The sequence below is a fragment of the Triturus cristatus genome, chromosome 11 (genome assembly GCF_964204655.1).
Source record: "Triturus cristatus chromosome 11, aTriCri1.1, whole genome shotgun sequence".
NCBI classification, from domain to species: Eukaryota; Metazoa; Chordata; class Amphibia; order Caudata; family Salamandridae; genus Triturus; species Triturus cristatus.
This window is the reverse complement of record NC_140594.1, coordinates 1018528404-1018549492: the sequence shown is the minus strand read 5'-3', so window position 1 is coordinate 1018549492 and position 21089 is coordinate 1018528404. Positions and strand designations below refer to the sequence as shown.

General features: G+C 45.8%; 1 protein-coding gene across 3 annotated transcripts in view; it reads right to left on the bottom strand.

The window, feature by feature from the left end:
• Positions 1–21089, bottom strand: part of LOC146785847 (maltase-glucoamylase-like) — a 783978-nt gene that overhangs the window by 219519 nt on the left and 543370 nt on the right. For all 3 annotated transcript variants that reach the window (XM_085635202.1, XM_085635203.1, XM_085635205.1), the window contains 3 exons: positions 20219–20303; positions 20067–20123; positions 8708–8832 (listed from right to left, as the gene is read on the bottom strand). In XM_085635202.1, coding sequence (XP_085491328.1) covers positions 8708–8832; positions 20067–20123; positions 20219–20303 — 267 coding nt within the window. The remainder of the gene's footprint in view (positions 1–8707; positions 8833–20066; positions 20124–20218; positions 20304–21089) is intronic.

The following is a 21089-nucleotide window of genomic DNA, read 5'->3' as shown; positions in this document are numbered from 1 at the left end:
AATATTTCCCAGCTTGCCCACATTAATGATACATTTAAGCAGATTAATTTCCCCTCTGTGATTACATCACCAAACAGCATGTTGGCTTTGCATAAGAATGAAACAAAAACTCTACTCTTAGACACAAGAGCAGAAAAGAGGAGGCTTAGCATAGGTATGAAACCTATGGTTGCAGCATTACATGTCAAAATCCTCTGAGGAAGATTTTCAGTCATACCTGTCTATATTCTCAGGGCCCCAGCACCAATTTGTTTTAACAAGGCTGCAGCTAGTTATTTTGCACTTTTTAGTTACTTTTCCAGTTATGAAAAAACAACCCATTGATGGCACGTAAAAACAAAGCACTAAGCACTTTATCCTTTTCTGCAGATTTTATGACAGACTGCGGGGATACTATTTGAAGCCTTTCTGTGTTGCAAATAACATTAGGGTATATAAGGCTGCCCTAAAATTTGTATGTACTCTGACCGGTCCACTGTAATGTTTCAGTACTGCCTCATTTACATGGGGTGCCGTTCATATTAGGGAAAGTGTTGTTCATTAAGCTTTTATAAGGTCATATGCACTTTATGTTTTATTACATTGTAATTAAGAAGGATCTTATCAAATAAATGTATGCCTTTTTTAAATCTGATTTGTGACAGTGGGAACTGAGTTATAGAGATCATGGAGTATTCCAAATTAACATTGCTATTTTAATACCGTCTAATTTATAGGGGGTAATCTTTATTCGAAAAGTCCAATTCTCTTAGTCATCATGCAGTCTATTTGAGGTTAATGAATTTTATTATACTGTTTTTAATATTTAATCAGGTGTGGTTGTTTCCTCTCACTGAAATATATTTAGAAATGTAGTAGGCCGAGGAATGTACTATATTTTTTGCTGATATTTGTTGATGAAGTGCCAGTTAATGTTTCTTTGTTATGAGCTGATTTTAAATGAATTTTAACCATTTTTATGGTCCATTGATATTGAATAAAGTAAAAATTCAGAATCAAATTGAATTGATTTTTATCAGAGCAGGCGTTGGGACAATACAGTCAGCCATATTTTTGTGTTTCAAAAGTACTTCTGACTGCAACATAAGTCTACTGGTGAAACCCATACATCTTGGGGCCAAGATGTACCTAGCTTTTGTGATAACCAATGAACAAAAGTGTGCTTTTCACTTTCTGCGATTCCCGGTGGGCCGCAAATAGTCCTACCTCATTCATATTTTTGAGGCAGTTGTTGGTTTATAAACCATTGGGAAGTGCAAAAATCACAGGGATGGTGGTTTGCTGCGGTCAGCAGGCCACCATGTCTGTGATTGTGTTCAATGAAGCAATTATTTTTAAATGCAGCCCATTTTGAAATGCAGGAAAATGGGATGGGTTTCAAAAAGAAAATGAAAGTTTTCTTCTAATTTTTTAAGAGTAGACAGTGGTCCATGGGACCACTGCCTGTTCTTAATATTTTTACAAACATTCTCAAAGGGTGAAGGGTCCCTTGGGGACCCCTTCTCATTTGCAATGGGTTACCAACTACCTGAAGTAGATGGTGAAATACAAATGTGTTGCGACCTCATTTCTAATGCAAAACATTCACACATAAAACTGCAATTTGGTATTAGGAAGTGACTCCCTAAACACGTCCTTCCCATCACCGAATCGCAAGCCATTGCCACTCAGTAATAGGTAATCGAATCGCAAACAGGGCTTTAAATATATAAATAAAAAAATCTGTGAATCAGGCCGTTTGCAATGGCAAAAAAGCTTTGTACATCTGTCCCTTGCTTCACTAAGCTACCCAAAATTGATAATGAGCGATGTTTTTAGATTCTGCAACATGAATGGTTGAAGCATTAAACGGTTTCTAGCTTCTGCTTAAAGAGGTTCTTAACACCTTAGATACCAGAATATTAAGGTGGCTGCGGTGTTATACCATTTTTATGTGAACATGGTGTCATTTAATAAGCATTTTATTGATTTTTTTCATTGTTGTTCCACTTTAGGTATGAAAGTTAGTAACAAATTGATTGTTATGACTGAATTATGAAAGCTCAAGAATAACCACCATATTTGTTGTGTTTTTAGTCCTTTTATAAGATTGAGGCTTTGGCCTTCATTACGAGCGACCCGGTAACTGGCAAATGGTGTGACTCTGTAAGTCAGAATTTATCTGCTGCAAAAAATACCTCCCATTTACAACATTTTCAGGAAAACATGCGAATTTTGGTGCTTACTGTACCAAAATTCTCATGTTCTGGTAGAGGCTAGGCATTTTCCCCTGACAAGTATCGGCATCTTTTATCTCCTCATGTTTATCACAAAACCTACATTTGCTATAATTGCTACAGGAGTTCCCGCACATATCACAATTTACCAAGTTGGTCGTAATGAGGGCCTATGTGATAAAGCAGACTCTTTTCTTTAAAAATGTTAACATAATTTAGTTTTTTTTTATATTTGGATACTTGTTGAGTTATTCATTGACTAATGTCTGCATTGCACTAAAAGGTTAAGAAGAGAGAGCATAAGATTGACTTTATTTTTTTATATTGTATGTGGTAAATGTATTATCTCAATGTTAGACCTGACAGCCTTAGGGTGGTCTTCTCCAAACTTTGTATGTGCTTCCCTCCACTTTTTGCTGTATTCTTTTTGTTGACCTTAGAACTCGGAGTACTTTTCCACTGCTAACCAGTGCTAAAGTGCATATGACTCTCCCCTAAACATGGTTTCATTGGCTTATCCACAATTGGTATATTTTATTTATCTGTAAGTCCCTAGTAGAGTACACGAACTGTCCCCAGGGTCTGTAAATTCAATGCCATCAGTGGGCCTGCATTACTGAATGTGCCACCCACACAAGTAGCCCTTTAAAACCTGTCTCAGGCCTGCAACTGCAGAGCCTGTGTGTGCAGATTGCAATGACATGTCAACTTGGCATTAAACCCCTTGCCAAGCCTTAAAATCCCCTTTTATTACATATAGGTTACCTCTAACGTAGGCCCTCAGTAGCTCATGCGGCAAGGTGCTATGTGCGTAAAAGGTAGGGCATGTACTTTAAAGTTTTTTATGTCCTGCTAGTGAAAAACACCTAAATGCATTTTGCAGTACTATGAGGACTACCCCCTCTCATAGGTTAATATTGGGAATTCCTTATTACATTTTTAAGCTGTAATTCCTGATTGAGAAGGAGTAGCTCTGTCATGTTTAATATCATTGGAATGGTAATGATAAACTCTTTTAGCTGGTAAAGATGGATTTAATATAACTATTTTAGAAATGCCCCTTTTATAAAGATGGCATTTCTTGGCTCTTAAAGCTCTGTGTGCCTGCAGCCTGTCTCTAATAAACGTCTGGGGTAGGTGACAGCTGGACTTTTTTCCAGACAGCCACACAAAAAAGAAGGTTAGGTGTGACTGAGTGGCCATCTCAATCCTGATGGGCCATGTTGGGCAGGATGGGAGGGATGAGCTGACAGACTGAATTGTCAGTGTCCTGTCCCCACATAAAGTGTTAATTACACCCCTGTAGTGAGTCTGGAGCCAGGGCTGGGAAGGGAAGACCTCTGTGTACTTCAAAGCTCCTCTTTGAAGTCACCTCCACTTCAAAGGCACAACTGGGTATAAGTACTGGGTCCCAGACCCCATCAAATTAGACTCTACTGGACATGTAACGAAACTCTGCCAGGAGGAAGGACTTCTGTGCTGCTACAAAGGCTGCCACTCTTCTGGAATGCTGCTCTGGATGAACTGCTTTAATCAATCAATCAATCAAAGACATTTATAAAGCGCACTACTCACCCGGAGGGTCTCAAGGCGCATGGGGGGGGTGCCGCTACTGCTCGAACAGCCAGGTCTTGAGCTTCTTCCTGAAGGAGAGGTGGTCTTGGGTCAGGCGCAGGTCGGTCGGGAGGGAGTTCCAGGTCTTGGCGGCCAGGTAGGAGAAGGACCTTCCTCCTGTTGTCGCTCTTCGGATGTGGGGGACGGCGGCGAGGGCGTGGCTGGTTGATCGGAGATGGCGTTTGGGAGCGTAGAAGTTGAGGCGGTTGTTGAGGTAGCTCGGTCCTTGGTCGTGTAGGGCTTTGTGTGCGTGGGTGAGGAGACGGAAGGTGATTCTCTTGTTGACGGGGAGCCAGTGCAGGTCTCTCAGATGTCCGGAGATGTGGCTACGTCGGGGATGTCGAGGATGAGTCTGGCTGAGGCGTTCTGGATCCGCTGGAGTCTCTTCTGGAGCTTGGCGGTGGTTCCGGCGTAGAGGGCGTTGCCGTAGTCCAGACGGCTGGTGACGAGGGCCTGGGTGACTGTCTTCCTGGTCTCGGTGGGGATCCACCGGAAGATCTTCCGTAGCATGCGCAGGATGTTGAAGCACGACGAGGAGACAGCGTTGACTTGTCTGGTCATGGAGAGGGAGGAGTCCAGGATGAAGCCTAGGTTGCGTGCGTGGTCTGTCGGTTTGGGTGCGGTGCCCAGGGCGGGTGGCCACCAGGAGTCGTCCCAGGCGGAGGGCGAGGAGCCCAGGATGAGGACTTCCGTCTTGTCAGAGTTCAGTTTCAGGCGGCTGGTCGTCATCCACTCGGCTACGTCTTTCATCCCTTCGTGAAGGTTGGCTCTGGCGGCGGCGGGGTCGTTGGTCAGGGAGAGGATCAGCTGGGTGTCGTCAGCGTAGGAGATGATGTTGAGGTTGTGTTGGCGTGCGATGTCCGCGAGGGGGCTCATGTAGACGTTGAAGAGGGTGGGGCTGAGCGAGGATCCTTGAGGGACGCCGCAGATGACTTTGGTGGCCTCTGACTTGTACGGTGGTAGGCGGACTCTCTGTGTTCTTCCGTCGAGGAAGGAGATGATCCATTCCAGTGCCTTCTCCTGTACTCCGACGTTGCTGAGGCGCTGCACTAGGGTGCGGTGGCAGACAGTGTCGAATGCCGCGGAGAGGTCTAGGAGGATGAGGGCCGCTGTTTCTCCGTTGTCCAGCAGGGCTCGGATGTCATCGGTGGCAGCGATGAGGGCGGTCTCGGTGCTGTGGTTGGCTCGGAAGCCAGACTGTGAGGGGTCGAGGGATCCATTCGTCTCGAGGAAGGCGGCCAGCTGTTTGTTGACGGTCTTCTCGATGACTTTGGCTGGAAACGGGAGGAGCGAGATGGGGCGGTAATTCTTGAGTTCGGTGGGGTCCGATGTTGGTTTCTTTAGTAGAGCGCTGAGTTCGGCGTGCTTCCAGCTCTCAGGGAAGGTGGCGGTGTCGAAGGAGGTGTTGATGATGTCCCGCAGGTGGGGTGCGATGACAGCGTCGGCCTTGTTGAAGACGTGGTGAGGGCAGGGGTCGGTCGGAGATCCGGAGTGGATAGAGTTCATAGTGCGGATGGTGTCTTCTGTGTTGATCGGGGTCCAGGCGCTGAGGGTGGTGGTGGGAGGCGTTGGTGCGGTCATGGGGAGCGTTGTGTGTGTGCTGAAGCTGTTGTGTATGTCAGCGATCTTGTTGTGGAAGTAGGAGGCGAGGGAGTTGCAGAGGTCTTGCGATGGGGTGATGTCGTTGTTTCCGGCGTTGGGGTTGGAGAGCTCTTTCACGATGTTGAAGAGTTCCTTGCAGTTGTGTGCGTTGTTGTCCAGCCGGTCCTTGAATGCTGTTTTCTTGGTGGCGTGGATCAGTTGATGGTGCTTCCGGGTGGCGAGCTTGAGTTTGGTTATGTTGTCCGGTGTTGGCTCCCTTCTCCAGGCTTTCTCGAGGGCTCGGCAGTTCTTCTTGGAGCTCTTGAGTTCGTCGGTGAACCATGGGGCCTTCTTGCTGCCGGGTCTGCTGGGTGGGGTCCTCAGTGGGGCGAGTTCGTCCGCGCAGTTGTTGATCCACTTCGTGAGGTTGTCGGCAGCCTGGCTGGGGTTCGCTGAGCTGGCGGGAGGGTGCTGGCTCAGGGAAGCGGCGAGCTGGTCGGCTGTGATCTTGTTCCAGCTTCTTCGAGCGACCTGTTGCTGGTGGTGGTGGGTCGTGTTCTTTTTGAAGCTGAAGTGGACGCAGCTGTGGTCCGTCCAGTGGAGTCCAGTGGCGTGGCTGAAGGCGATGTCTTTGCTGGATGAGAAGACGGCGTCGAGTGTGTGTCCGGCGAGGTGGGTGGGGGTGGACACCAGCTGCTTGAGTCCGAGGTTGGCGAGGTTGTCAAGCAGGGTGGTGGTGTTGCGGTCGTTGTTGTTCTCCAGGTGGAAGTTGAGGTCCCCGAGGAGGATGTAGTCAGCGGAGGGGAGGGCGTGCGGGCTGATGAAGTCGGCGATGTCTTCGCTGAATGGTGTGCGTGGTCCCGGTGGTCGGTAGATCAGGGTGCCTCTGAGGGTGGTCTTGGGGTCGGTGTGGATCTGGAAGTGTAGGTGTTCGGCGGTTGTCAGGGTGTCGTCAGTGTTGGTCGTGATGCGGATGTTGTTCCTGTGGATGATGGCGATGCCTCCTCCTCTGGTCTGGTTGGCGCGGTCCCTCCGGATGATCTTGTATCCCTCTGGGATGGCGATGGCGATGTCGGGCGCTGAGGAGGCGTTCATCCAGGTTTCCGTGAGGAAGGCAACGTCAGGAGATGTGGTGTCGAGGAGGTTCCAGAGTTGGACGGCGTGTCTGTGGGTGGAGCGGGTGTTAAGCAGGATGCACTTGAGGTGGTTGCTGCTGGTGTTCGGCCTGGCGGGTGCTGGTGCAGGGCAGGTCCGGATGCAGGTGAACTTGCAGGTGTGGCAGCTGAAGGATCCGTGGGTGCGTCTCGGGGTGGCTCGGTAGCATCCCGGGATTCGGCCGGTGTTGAGTGCGTTGAGGGTGGCGGCGTCGTAGGTCCGGTGGGAGGGCGGGCGTCTGCGGGGGCCAGGGGGTCTTGCGCTGGGCGCGGTCCAGGCTCGGACGGGCGCAGACGGGCTTACCTTTGGCGCACCTTCGGCGCTCAATCGGTGCTCCCGCTGCGCGCGTCCGCTGCGCGGGCGCTGAGGGGGCGTCATAAGTGAGGAGCCTGGGAGGGCGGGTCAGCTGGGTGGCGGGGTCGGCGAATGGGATGGAGGTGGGCGGGGCCGCAGGGAGTCAGCGGCGGGAGCTCTGGGCGGCGGCCTCAGCCCGGGGGCAGGCGAGACAGGCGAGGCGGCAGGAGGGGAGATCCAGGCGGCCCAGCGGCGGCTGGGTCGCTCTAGTGCTGGAGGAGGTCGCGGGAGGCGTGGGAGGCGGGAGGGGTGATCTGGGCGGCCCAGCGGCGGCTGGGTCGCAGAGGGTGCTGGCAGGCGAGCGGGCTACTGGAACTGGCAGGCAGCTGGAGCAGCGGCTGGCAGGAGGGGTGACCTGGCCTTGACAAAGGCGCAGTGGTCACTCCTGGCTCTTCCCCCGCTGGCCCCTTAAGTGAGGAGCCTGGGAGTGCGGGTCAGCTGGGTGGCGGGGTCGGCGAATGGGATGGAGGTGGGCGGGGCCGCAGGGAGTCAGCGGCGGGAGCTCTGGGCGGCGGCCTCAGCCCGGGGGCAGGCGAGACAGGCGAGGCGGCAGGAGGGGAGATCCAGGCGGCCCATCGGCGGCTGGGTCGCTCTAGTGCTGGAGGAGGTCGCGGGAGGCGTGGGAGGCGGGAGGGGTGATCCGGGCGGCCCAGCGGCGGCTGGGTTGCAGAGGGTGCTGGCAGGCGAGCGGGCTACTGGAACTGGCAGGCAGCTGGAGCAGCGGCTGGCAGGAGGGGTGACCTGGCCTTGACGAATGCGCAGTGTTGTGCTGCCCTGCTGCCTGCTACCCTCTGTCCTGCTGAGGAAGAACTTGACTCTTTGACCTGAACCTAGAGGGATCTCCAAGTTCATGATGGTTTGCCTCCTGTTTTAAGACTCAGGAATATCAAAGTTGTACACCCTGCTCATGTGCCTGGTCCATTGGAGGTGGATCCAGGTTTGTGCTCCAGTGGAACTGATGCATCCTCCACTGTTAGCAGAATTGATGCATTGGTACTGTTGCTGGAGCAGAACCGACGCATCTCACTTGGAACCAGTGCATCACCATTGGATCGGTCGCGTCAGAAACACTGCATCACCGCTGCTGCAGTAAGAGACGTTTGTCGCAGCTCCTCGACTGCTTGGAGAAACTGACACATCAGCTTATGAACCAATGCATCTTGGTCCCAGCATTTCATCTTTGGACCAGGTGCATTGCCATTGTTGTGTGAAGAAAATCGACATATCACCTTGTCTGAAAGATCGACACCGCCTCATCTCCCAGCTACACCCAGGATTAAGGTACTTTTGTTCAGGTTGCCTTGCATGGCTTCGGCATCTGGCTCGCACTTTATCGCAGTCGGCCTGAACTCTTAACTTTACCCCAGTCCAGCGCAACCAGATAACCCCACAGGTGTTTATTCTTATTACTTCTAAGTGTTATTTATCACTTTGAATCTTTAAAAATGTATATCTCGACTTCTACTTATTGGAGTTTTGTCATTTTGGTCTTTTTTTTTTTATAACATCTTAATCTATTTTTTGAAACTGTTGTAGAGTCTTTTTGTGGTGTTTTCACTGTGTTACTGTTAAAAGTGTTGCACAAATACTTTAGAAATTGCCTATTAAGATGAGCTTGACTGCTCTGTTGCCAAACTACCAGAGGGTGAGCACAGGTAAATTTAGGATGTGTATCTGACTTATCCTAACTAGTATTGTGGTCCCAATTTGTACATAGAGCATACCTTTGCCGACTACAGACCCAATGTCTCACAAATATTTATAAACTATTACTACTATATACGTACCTATGGTTGGTATTGAAAGCAGGCTCTTGCTGTGGAATTATATAACCTCCTCGAACATGCAGATTAATATGGTCCCAGGGAGCTGACAATGTTTTCCATTCCCCTCTCACTCCAAGGTTTTTGCCCTGCAATGTAAAACAAGCATAATTTGAGATCTGAAAGTTACATCAAATTGAGCAACATTAGCAAACTGGAAATACTTTTCTAAATGTCTAACATCTAAATCCTGCTATTCTTAAATTGTAAGCAAGCGGCATATGTTTTCCCAAAATGTTAATGTACTGAATACCTTGGTTATCAAACTTCCTTCAAAATGTCAACCTTTCAAGGGGTAGCAAAATGCATTACTTGCTGTTAGATTTGCAATCCATAAAATACTTTATCTAAGAAAGAAGGTCCTAATGTGCTAACCACCTTCCCAATTTACTTACCTATGCACCTCTGTTTTTTTAACCTCTGCTGTTAATAAGTCTCCCTATTCGACTCTCACTCATTACAAGCTCTATATTGAAATATATTTGAACTGTAGCCTGCAGTGCCCATCTTTTAAAATAATGTTCACTTCCTTTCAACCTTAGTAATAAGATTTGGGCAGGTTACTCTTATTCATGTTCACAAGTCTGTGCACCTTTGTGCAAGCAGAGGAAGACAGCCTATTACCTGCCTCAATTTGGCATCTGCGAATAGGTAGAACAATATTATACAATATGATATTTTCATCTGCTAACAGTCACTTTGATTGTTTCACCATTATCAATTCCTTACACAGTACCTTAGTTTCACTAATTCTTGATACATCTTCTTACCCTCTCCACAGCATATTTCATATTGTCATTTGAATTTTCGACTCACTAATGAGTAAATAACATTTCCAGGGTTGAAGATAGAATCTTTACTTGTTAATGTTATGGAATTTCATCAGGAATTCTAGAGGAATTGCCCTCTTTCTTTTTTGCTACAGTGTAAATCTATAGTGTAGAAATGTCCATCCAGCTTGAAATCCTGCCTATGTCCCAGTCAACCACAAACAGTATCTTCTGATTGGTGCTTGAGTTTTTCGTGGTACTGTTTCCCCTTAATGCATTTTAGTTTTTTTCGTGTCATTTAACCTATTACATTGTTCTCTATGTTTAGAAACTAGCTTTTTAGTTTCAGAGGTTCAGCAAAGGTTTATTAAACATTTTAGTTGAATACCAAGAATTTGGACTTATTACTTGGGAAGGACTTACATCCTTCCAAACTAATATTCTATTTTCTTTCAGTAAATTTATTGTTAAATAGCAAACGTCTTTGACAAAATATGTGGGGCCCTTAACTCTCACAGGTGATGGATATATGTGAACAGATAACTGCCTTTGCTGTAGGGAGATTGAAGGGTGCAGTGATCAAAGATACAGCAGTAGAAGGCAAGACATTATAATGTTGTTGGGGAATTTATAATTGTAGTTTTTTTTCCTCTGGAATTGTCTAATTGTTCTATGGTCAACCCACAATGCAACAGTACATGTTTTGTAAGAGAAAAATTGAAAGCGGACATACACAAGGATTTCTAAATGCTTGATTTGGGTATGAAAACTTTATTTCAAGGTATGATATTATCTGAAATTGGGAACAAAGCAGAAGAGACTAATTGAGTTCATCGCAGAAGATAGGGGGAGAATTGGAGTGAAACAACTGTTGTTATGGAAGGATCTTTGAATACTGGAATTAAAAGAAAATTGACATCTAATTGAACTGAGCATGGCTAGCAAGATAAATATTTTGTCATTTAAAATGAGAGAGAATTAGATTTGTGAAGGAAGTGTTACATTCTACGCTAAACAGAATGCGGAGAGGAGCAAAAGTAGTTCTCCCCAAGGGTTCAACAGACAACATTATTAAATGGATCAGTTAATGGCCCTTTGGGCAACAATGAAATAACAGTGTGTGTCAAACATGCTGGTGGTGATAGATTAATTATCCAGAGTAGGAGCATGTTTAGAAATTAGAAAATTGTGAGCAAATTATCAAATTAAGGTGGTTATTCCTGGACAAGATAACTGAGGCGTGCGAGAAGGTTGGTTCAGGTATTACTGGACCTGCTAGCTGGAGTCTGGAGTAAAGCTTTCGGTTATACTTTTTCAACTACATTCAAACGGCAGTTTTGTAGAATTAGTCCCTGTATTCACTTATAGAACTGTTTCCTCTTATTATACCAAATTTTCTTTATTTCGGCCAGTTAGGCCATAAAAGATACGATCACACAGTGCATTTAAAACAATCACAGAGAATAAAAATAGTTAATAAGATCAATACAATCAATATACAGAGGATTACGGACATCTAGGCAATGAAATTCATTAGATAGAACAGTTGTTAATTAGTTTGGATCTTATCTGCCACATAGCCATTAAAAATTTTGCAACTGCAAAGACTATATACGGATCAGTATTTGTTTTCAATATTCTATACACCTGGAGGTGACTCCTAATGCCCAGGTTTCTGCATAGCGGGATTAACCAGTATCTTCTTGGTCTATTGTAAGCTGGGCAAAAGAAGACAATGTGGGTTTCTTCCTCATCATGAATACAACAACCTGGACAAATTTTGTCGTTATTTTTTGACCAATTGTGGGTAAAAATTTTAATAGGGAGGGTCCCTAGCCTCCATTGTATAAACAATTTTCTAGATAAAATGGGGAAAATAATATCCATAAATCCCTCAAACTGGTAAGAGTCCTTAAAAGTCAAAAATCGATCAGTCAAGGACCCTTTATTGGATGCAGAGACCAGGGAAGCATAGCATTGCTCCCTATTTATACCCACAAGACGTTTGCGAGAAACCCCGAGACAACCTTGCTCGGGCGACTCCCATAATTCAGGGAGTCCCAGCCGATGGAGTTCTTTCTTTATGAATGCTAGCCAGGGGATTTTGTCGCAAAAATTCAGATTCATGACATGTGCAAGCTCTTGCCTATAATGTAAAAGCTCGGCAGTAGACCAGAGCCTGTGCCAGAACCTTAATGGCATAAGCTCGAGGTCCTCTTTTATAGAGGGTAGGCCCATATCTAGTCTTAGGGGAAGAAGGGGTGTACCACGGGGGAGGGCCAGGAGACGCCTTAAAAAATTATTTTCTACGTTAATAATTCCTGTGCCCGCCTTGTGTCCCCAGAGTTCTCCACCATAGGATGCAGCTGCTTTAGCTTGAGACTTGTACATTACAACTGCCGGGCTAATTGGTTTGTAGGTGGAAGAATTTGCCACCTTCAGAATTCCCCCCGACAGTTGTGCAAGTTTCAGGCGGCTTATAGCTACGTGAGGTTCCCATGATAGGTTCTCATACAGCGTTACCCCTAGATACTGAAAGGTTTTAACTCTCTCCAGTGATACTGAACTCAGGGAAGGATTTGGTCTAGTTTTGGCTGTAGGGTTAAATATCATAAACTTGGTCTTCCCTGTATTTATTTCCAGGCCATATTGACTACAGAAAAGACCAAAGCCATCTAAAATCCGTTGAATCCCCATCGGAGATTTGGACAGCAGCAGGGTATCGTCCGCAAACATAATGGCGGGTACCCTCCTGCCGGCCAGGGACGGGGCATCATTGTCATGAACGTTGTCAAGATGTGCAATTACGTTGTTAACATAGAGGCAGAAGAGGGTCGGGGCAAGGACACAACCCTGTCTGACCCCTCTATGAACTGGGAATTTAGATGTCAGCTCACCCTTCCTTCCATACCTGACCTGTGCAAAATTATTTTCGTGGAGCCTAATAATGGCATTTAATAGGTGGCGTGGGACTCCCAGCCCCGTTAGTGTCTCCCATAGTTTCTTCCTGGGGACCAAGTCAAAAGCTGACCTCAGGTCCACGAACACCATGTACAGCCTTCCCCTCTCAATGATCACAGTTTTCCAGTATAGGAGTACGAGGCGGAAGATCTGATCCATGGTGGACGTGTTTTTCCTGAAGCCAGCTTGTAAGGGGCTGAGAATTTTATTTTCCTCCATCCACTCCAAGAGATGGTTTAGGAGTAGGCGGGAGTACATTTTCTGGGGGACATCTATAAGACTTATTGGCCTGTAGTTGGCTGGGACTAGAGGAGAGCCCTTTTTGAAAATGGGCACTATCTCAGCCCCCAGCCAAGTACAGGGAATCTCCATCCCACCCAGAATGGCGTTAAAAAGTGTGAGGAGATAAGGACCCCATATATCTGGGTAGGAGCGAAAAAGATCGCCAGGCAACCTATCAAGTCCTGGGGCCTTCCCCCTCGACAGGGCTAGAATAACACTGACCACCTCTGAAAGAGTAAATTCCAAAGCTGGTACCGTGGCAGGAGCGACAGTAAATGCCCTGTCCATCATACCATCGGTCTGAGGTGGTTCCTGGTATAATTGGCCAAAATGGGCCTTCCAGGCGGATGCTGCAATATTTGGCTCTATTGCAGCTTTGGGTTCTGGCGTGCCAGTATTCACCAGGGACCAGAATTTCCTCAGATCTTTCGCTTCCAGTGCTGATGTTAAATCGTGCCATTTATTCCAATCCCAGTCAGCTCGCGCCACTGCCATGGTTTTCTTATAAATCCGTCTAAGCTCAACAAGTTTGCACTTGTCCGATCCCTTTTTAACACACTTCAAGAGTTCGGACTTGGCCTTTTTGCAGGTTGCATTATACCAATTTGAGGTTCGAGTTATTTTTTTCCTTTGGGGTAACACTGGGTAAAAGACCTCGCCTAAAAGGGCCACCAGTTCTTCATGGATATGAGCTAATTTCTTATTAAATTCTGGGATTCTTGGCTGCGAGATTAGATTGTCCGTTTCCATAAGCTTCGGAAGTGCTAACCGAAAAATTTTGCTTATGGACTCTTCTGAGCTCGCCAATTTCCCCCATTTGATCCTACGTCTATTGGAACTAATTAACAGGTTCCCAGGATCTTGACTGGGCTCATCGGCAAGTGATCGAGCTGCACCTTTAGGGTGCGCCATATACATTACAAGTGCATTATGATCACTGTCCGTTCTTACTATTATTCTAAAATCCTGAATCTTGGGCCAGAGACTAATGTCTACCAGAATGTAGTCTAACCTGGATTCATTATTCATCCTGTTAAAAGTACATACAGAGGGGGTATCTGAAGTACTGCGACCATTGCATGCCCTTAAGGAGAAATTTAGCGTTAAGGACAATATTTGTACTACTAGGGGAGACCAGATTTTGACATATGGTGATTGGCAACGCGGAACACCCCAAAGGTCATCTTCCGCTGCGAGGGCTCCTTCCTTGAGGCCTTCTAAAGGCTCAAAGTGACAATTTAAGTCGCCTCCCAAGACAATCTTAAGGTCGTTAGGGAGGCTGGCCAGAAAGCCAGTGAGATCATCAAGTGTGGGGGATTCCATGGCCAGCTTGGTGGGACGGGAGTATACATTAATTATTGCTAAACTTAAAGCATTGGGCCACCTAAGTAGAACACACTGAATATCCTGGGAATGAGTCGGTAGACTCTCCGCATTACACCCAATGTGACTAGCGACCCAAATCGCCAGTCCTCCAGAAGGCCTCCCTCTACCTGACCAGGTCGCATTAATTTCAAACACAGCATACCCCACTCTAGATAATGGTTCCCTAGCCCATGTCTCTTGAAAGAGGCAGATGTCGCTATTTGCTATCAGGGAGTCCCAGTCACTCGTGTCAAGTTTATTGACAATGCCAGCGACATTCCAGGAGAGCACCTTTAAAGAGTCGTCAGACGGATCTAGATTACTTCCACCACTTTTGAGCGGGGCGGGATCCATTGATGAAATCGTAGGCCTGGGCAAAGATTTTTCCAGAGTTGATGGTTCCATCTGGTCTGCTATATAATGTGTTGAGACTTGCAATTTAAACTTATTACTAGTACAGCCTAATGGAGTTTTAATTTTAGATGAATCAGTTACTTGACCATAGGGGTTAATAGATGTCAAGTTCTCCCATCAAGGGGCACCATATTCTTGAGTGGCGCTATCTGTTTTGCATCCGACATGCCCCTGACCCTTAAAAAGTCAATCTGTCTGTTCAAGGCAGCTGTATCTATTAGGGTGCCAAAAGTTACCAATGTTGGTGCTGGGGACATTACGGGTGGGCCGGACTCTGCGGCCGTCAGCAGCAGCTCCGACCAGGGTCCAACCATAGTCATTATTCAAAATTGACTTATAAATATTGGGATAAAAAAATGACAGGTGGACCACTTCAATAGATGTAGACCCTGTGTTCCCAGACCAATTGCAAATATATGGCACAATTTTAGGATTCCTAAAATTAACAATTATGCAGTCACCAACACATTTCTTGTCGGTATAACCGATCCATTGGACTCTTCTTACCATAAGAATTTCTCCCTTAGTATTAGGTGGTAGTGGCCTATGGATATTTAGCCAACTAGTAACCTTATTATGTAGAGAGTCGTAAGGTTCCACCACAGTTCCCTCAAACGTGGGTACTCCCTTCAGGACAACAGAATAGGCAGCTGCCTCGGGGGGCAAATTTATCGCTTTGCGCCTGTTTTGTTGGCTATCTTGCCTATCTGTAAAGTTCCTTGCGTCATGTGATAATTTATCCTGATCAGACCCAGAGGCCGGACCAGATAAGTTCGGCCTACAGGTAGCTCCTGTAGCAGGTTGGTGGTTACAGGATTGTGCGGGAACAGATTTTAACAAAGAGGCTGGCTGCGCATTATCCATTAGTGTAACTGTGGGAGGTGCAGGGGACAAGGTGTTAGGATTAGATGGTAAATTAGAAGTCCCTGTGGGGTGCCCAACTACTGCGTGTGTACCTGCTCTTTGGTCTGAGACTAGGCCTAGTAGTCCCTTGCGCAAGTCTATTAGGCAAATTTCTATGTTGGCCAGACGGTCTTCTAAAGGAGTGAGCAATTCCCTCATTAGGGTACGTAAACCAGTAAACATACTATCATGCATTCCGGCAACATTTTATTGACTAGGTGGATTTTTTGCCGGGGTGTGTTGGTGCAGGGATTCATGTTTACGGGATAAGACCGGCCCTTTGCCAACTATGTCAAGTTTAGTTCCCCTGATCCTAGAGTTGGCTTTAGGGACTTTAGATTTTCCCCCCTTAGTTGTATGAGCCCTTTTATCCGTTTTTGGGATTGCTCCCTCCTTCTCCCCCTGTGTGAGCTTGGTCGAATCCTTGATGTTGCTTGTGGTCGAATCAGTAGCAACTACCTCAACGGTGGTGCATGCTGCGGGGCCCTTACAGTTTGGAAGAGGTAGTATACTAAGCTCTGCATGCTCGGAATTATCATAATCGATAGAGGAGGTAATGGAGCAGTTAATATCAGATGGGTCTGGAGGAACAGTTAGCCCGGCTACCCCCCCTATCGGAAGTGTTATAGAGTTTACTAACTTGACGGGAGTGGGAACGTGTGCAATGGGTCCCAGGGAGGATCTCCTCACCCAATCTATCTCTTGGGAGATACGTCTTTCAAGAATGGAGATCTCATCCACAAGTAGAGACCCAGCTTTAGCAAAGTACGTGTCCAGTGTACCTGTTGGTCTTCCCGTCGCCATGGCACTCTTGCTCCTGGTCTCTCTCGTAGTCATAATGTCTCCAACAGCACCTGATAAGTAATGGATTGCAGGCAAGCTGAGGTGCCCCACGCCCTCCCTCGTCCGTACTCGAACGGCCTCAAACGGCCCGCTCTTTGCCCGGTCTTCGCCCCGGCTCTCGACCCGCACGCGTCCCGCTAACGCGCGAGAGCAATAGTGTGGTAATATAGGAGAAGGGGGCGGAGATAGAGGAGGAGTCGGGAAGAGGGCCAGGTGCAGCCGATGTGCAACGCGCACAGATCCCTGGTCCTCGCAGTCCCGAGTGCGTGGGTGGCAAATTGCAGAAACTCCCCTGTGGCAAGTGGGTTCAGGCAGCGTGATGTCCTTCAGGATGCAGCGTCCGGTGTGAAAGATGTGCCCCAAGGTCCAACAGCCAGGTAGCAGTCCTCGAGCGGCGCCCGCGAAGCGGGGGCCGCGAGTCGTAATAAGCTCTGCGGGGGAGGAGTCGGGAAGAGGGCCAGGTGCAGCCGATGTGCAACGCGCACAGCTCCCTGGTCCTCGCAGTCCCGAGTGCGTGGGTGGCAAATTGCAGAAACTCCCCTGTGGCAAGTGGGTTCAGGCAGCGTGATGTCCTTCAGGATGCAGCGTCCGGTGTGAAAGATGTGCCCCAAGGTCCAACAGCCAGGTAGCAGTCCTCGAGCGGCTCCCGCGAAGCGGGGGCCGCGAGTCGTAATAAGCTCTGCGGGGGAGGAGTCGGGAAGAGGGCCAGGTGCAGCCGATGTGCAACGCGCACAGCTCCCTGGTCCTCGCAGTCCCGAGTGCGTGGGTGGCAAATTGCAGAAACTCCCCTGTGGCAAGTGGGTTCAGGCAGCGTGATGTCCTTCAGGATGCAGCGTCCGGTGTGAAAAATGTGCCCCAAGGTCCAACAGCCAGGTAGCAGTCCTCGAGCGGCTCCCGCGAAGCGGGGGCCGCGAGTCGTAATAAGCTCTGCGGGGGAGGAGTCGGGAAGAGGGCCAGGTGCAGCCGATGTGCAACGCGCACAGCTCCCTGGTCCTCGCAGTCCCGAGTGCGTGGGTGGCAAATTGCAGAAACTCCCCTGTGGCAAGTGGGTTCAGGCAGCGTGATGTCCTTCAGGATGCAGCGTCCAGTGTGAAAGATGTGCCCCAAGGTCCAACAGCCAGGTAGCAGTCCTCGAGCGGCCCCCGCGAAGCGGGGGCCGCGAGTCGTAATAAGCTCTGCGGGGGAGGAGTCGGGAAGAGGGCCAGGTGCAGCCGATGTGCAACGCGCACAGCTCCCTGGTCCTCGCAGTCCCGAGTGCGTGGGTGGCAAATTGCAGAAACTCCCCTGTGGCAAGTGGGTTCAGGCAGCGTGATGTCCTTCAGGATGCAGCGTCCGGTGTGAAAGATGTGCCCCAAGGTCCAACAGCCAGGTAGCAGTCCTCGAGCGGCACCTCATATTGACAATCTTTAAAACAAATTTACTGTGATTCGCAAACAGAGCATCATCTTTTGTTCCCCCATGAGTTCCAATAAAAATTAAGATTAACACAACTAGATGAGCATAATTGTAACCTTTTTAAGTCAGTTTTAATATTCATTTTACACAGAGCTTAGACATGTGGGTTGACTGCAGTTTTTGGCCAAATGGTCTAACATCTCCTGGAAAATACATGCAGCACTAGACAGTTCAGCAAAATATTCCATGTTTTCAGAGTATTACAGGTGAGAAAAGGTGTGACCACATAAATCACTTGATTACCCTGCATCTCTAATTTGTAAAAATATCTCAGTTAGTAAGATTTCTTTAATGGAACAGGCACTGTAGCTCTTCCACTAGCCACAAATATGTAAAGAAAGAGTCCCTAAAATGCAACTCACATATTCATGTTTTTTGTTTGCTCCCCTGCCAGGTATTATTATCTATCTTCCCTTGTGAGTCCGTATTTTTATCAAGAGGAGTGTTGGAATGAGGAATCCTAGAATATTTGCCTTTCTCAGCATAAATAAGCTTGCAACTGTCAATATATGAATAAAGATGGGGTGTTACTAACACTTGTTCTTTGTAGCACTATTGGTAAAAAAAACCTTCTCAAAGCCAAACAAGTCATGCTTCGTTACGTTTTGGCCCACCTCTAGTTTCTGTGCCTGGAAGTTATAGATTTTGTTAAGCATGGGTAAACATTGGTCGAAAATAAGAGCCACCAATAAAGTGAGAGGAGCCCTTATTTTCCAGAGAAGGGGGTAGGGCATCAGATAGACAAAGTCAAAAAAGAGAGAAATCCCCCTTATGGTAGTGATAAGCAAGCACCAAAACAGCAACTCACATCAATTCCATTCAATTTTTAAAGAATAGTTTCTTAAATGAACAATTTCATAAGGACCCTCAAAATCGGGTTTTTAAACCTCACAGTGGGTGTCGGCTCCATGGAGACGACACCCGCTGTGAGGTTTAAAAACACGTCCATGATATGTGCATTTGATGTGGAACTGTCTTTTAATTAATTGTAATTATTTTTTTCTGTCTTTTAAACATTTGATCATAGTTTTTATTTTCTGTTTAATCATAGGATTGTTTCATTGTTAATGATGAAGGTATGATTAATTGATCATGCTTTAATGAAAATAAATATCTTTAAATTTGTAACATTTTGCCTATGTATGGTTTTGGTGTCTTATTCTGGTGATTGAATGGAATTGATGTGAGTTGCTGTTTTGGTGCCTATCACTACCATAAGGGGGATTTCTCTCTTTTTTTGACTTAGAAAATCCAATTGTCCTAATTTATATGTCAGAAAATAGTACAAAAATAGCTGAGAAACACATGTAAAAGACCCATCCACAATCGGAATCATTATTTTATACGAAAGAAAGTGGAATAGAGAATTAATAGGATCAGAAAGCCATTTTGCAGCCTCGTCTATGTAAAAGGTATTGCTTCGGGTATAGATACTCACATTGTACAGTACTTACATATCAGTGCAGTAAATGAGATACTATTGCTCGCTTAATCAGATATTTAAAGTAAAGGTGAATACTGCATGACCTCAGAGATTGGTTTTAATCATTAGTATCTAAACAGAATTTTGTGGAATTTGTGCACTACGGTGATATAACTGATTTAGGCATCACTGCAACAAACAATGACAAGCATTGGCCAAGCCAATTGGTCTCACTTTTTAAAAGCAATGTGGGCTTATTGCTTTGCTAATACTTTTTGAAAAAGCAATGGTGTAAAGAAAAAAATGGCCAATGATATGTATCCACGCAGGTCTGTATATACTTGATGATGCCACCATAGGCAAGCATGATTACACTTCCATGCAGCTGTGCTCTTGGCATAGCATAGTCACAATTATATTTTGTTTTTTAATTAATCATTTGAAAATAGGTGACAACTGTTGGAGTAGTAAATCAAAAAAAGTACAGTACATGCAAAAGTGCCCTTTAGGAAAGACGTGACCTAAGAGCAAACTGCAGCCGCCAAGGGCAAAGATAATAAGGAAAGTAATTGTCTGGAAATAACAAAGAGATCCAGTGAAATTTGAGGGGGTGCAGCATAAAAAGGAGACAGAGAAAAAAACACATGAATAACAAAATGAAAAAACTAGTTTCCTGAAAGCAAACACATCATCCAATTAGAAAATAATAAAACATACATTTTCCAGAGGTAGGATTAACAAGATAAGGGAGAAAAGGCCATTTAATAAGAAGCCAAAACATAAGATGAACAGGCAAGCCAAATAACCGAATGCAAGGAGCTGAGACAAAGCCCATGTTAGCCTTTTATTTTAATATATTAATGATGTAAAGGTGTCTTTCGACAAGACATGAAAATAAATCACTTACCGTATAATAATCATACCAATGTGTAGCAGGAATATAGGCATCGACCTCTGACACTTTCTGAAATTCAAAATGAAATATTAATATTACCTGTACTTTCCAAACTATTCCTGGTAATATTTACTGTAATTTGGAACAAGCGAAAATTAACATACTTCTTCTAGCACTGGACTTATAAGCAATGCTGGTCCCCACAAGAATTGTCTGTATACATCCCAAGTGTTCTTGTCACTTATGAACCTAAATAAAAGAAAAACAGATTCTTCAATTTACTTTCAACTCTTCAGTGCATGAAATTAATTTCAATGATCTTTTAAATGCTGCTGTGCGTAAAGTAATATATACTCATGTTAGTGTAATATCTTTCAGCAATTGTCTACATTGTTGCACTAACATTGATACAATATCCAAGTGCATCCATGTAGTTAAAGCAGGCAGCTTAAACAGTGTACTATCTTCAAAAATATCACAGCCCCTATATTGACTACAAAATATTGACTACAAAAATATTGTGAAGGTAATTATATATGCAAATCGATTTACATACTTAATATACTTGCTAAACCTACCTCCACATATATTTATTTTGATGACATAACTATATTTTCAAGACCCACATCAATGTAGTTAAGAATAGTAAATCCATATTTACCTATATATTCCTCCCTTTGCAGTACCTTCATAGTTCATATTCGGTCACCCACATTTTTGTGCATGATATCTTTGTGCTCACAATTCTGATAACCTTTTTAAAAGGCGACACTGTGGGCCTTGTCTAGGGGTCTTAAATCTGAAGAAATTTGTGCATGCTTAATTTCTTCTTCAACTTTATCTGTGGGAAGCAGGATTACCCAAAATATTTAGGGCTGGAATTAGGGTATTTTCTGATACCAACCAAGATTAAATCAGACCTAAAGATAATTGATGGCTATCTATCACAATGGGAGTATAATTCACTTAGGGATTTTATATTTATCAGAATTACTGAGAGTGAACAACAACTAGTACAAGAGATGTTATGAAACA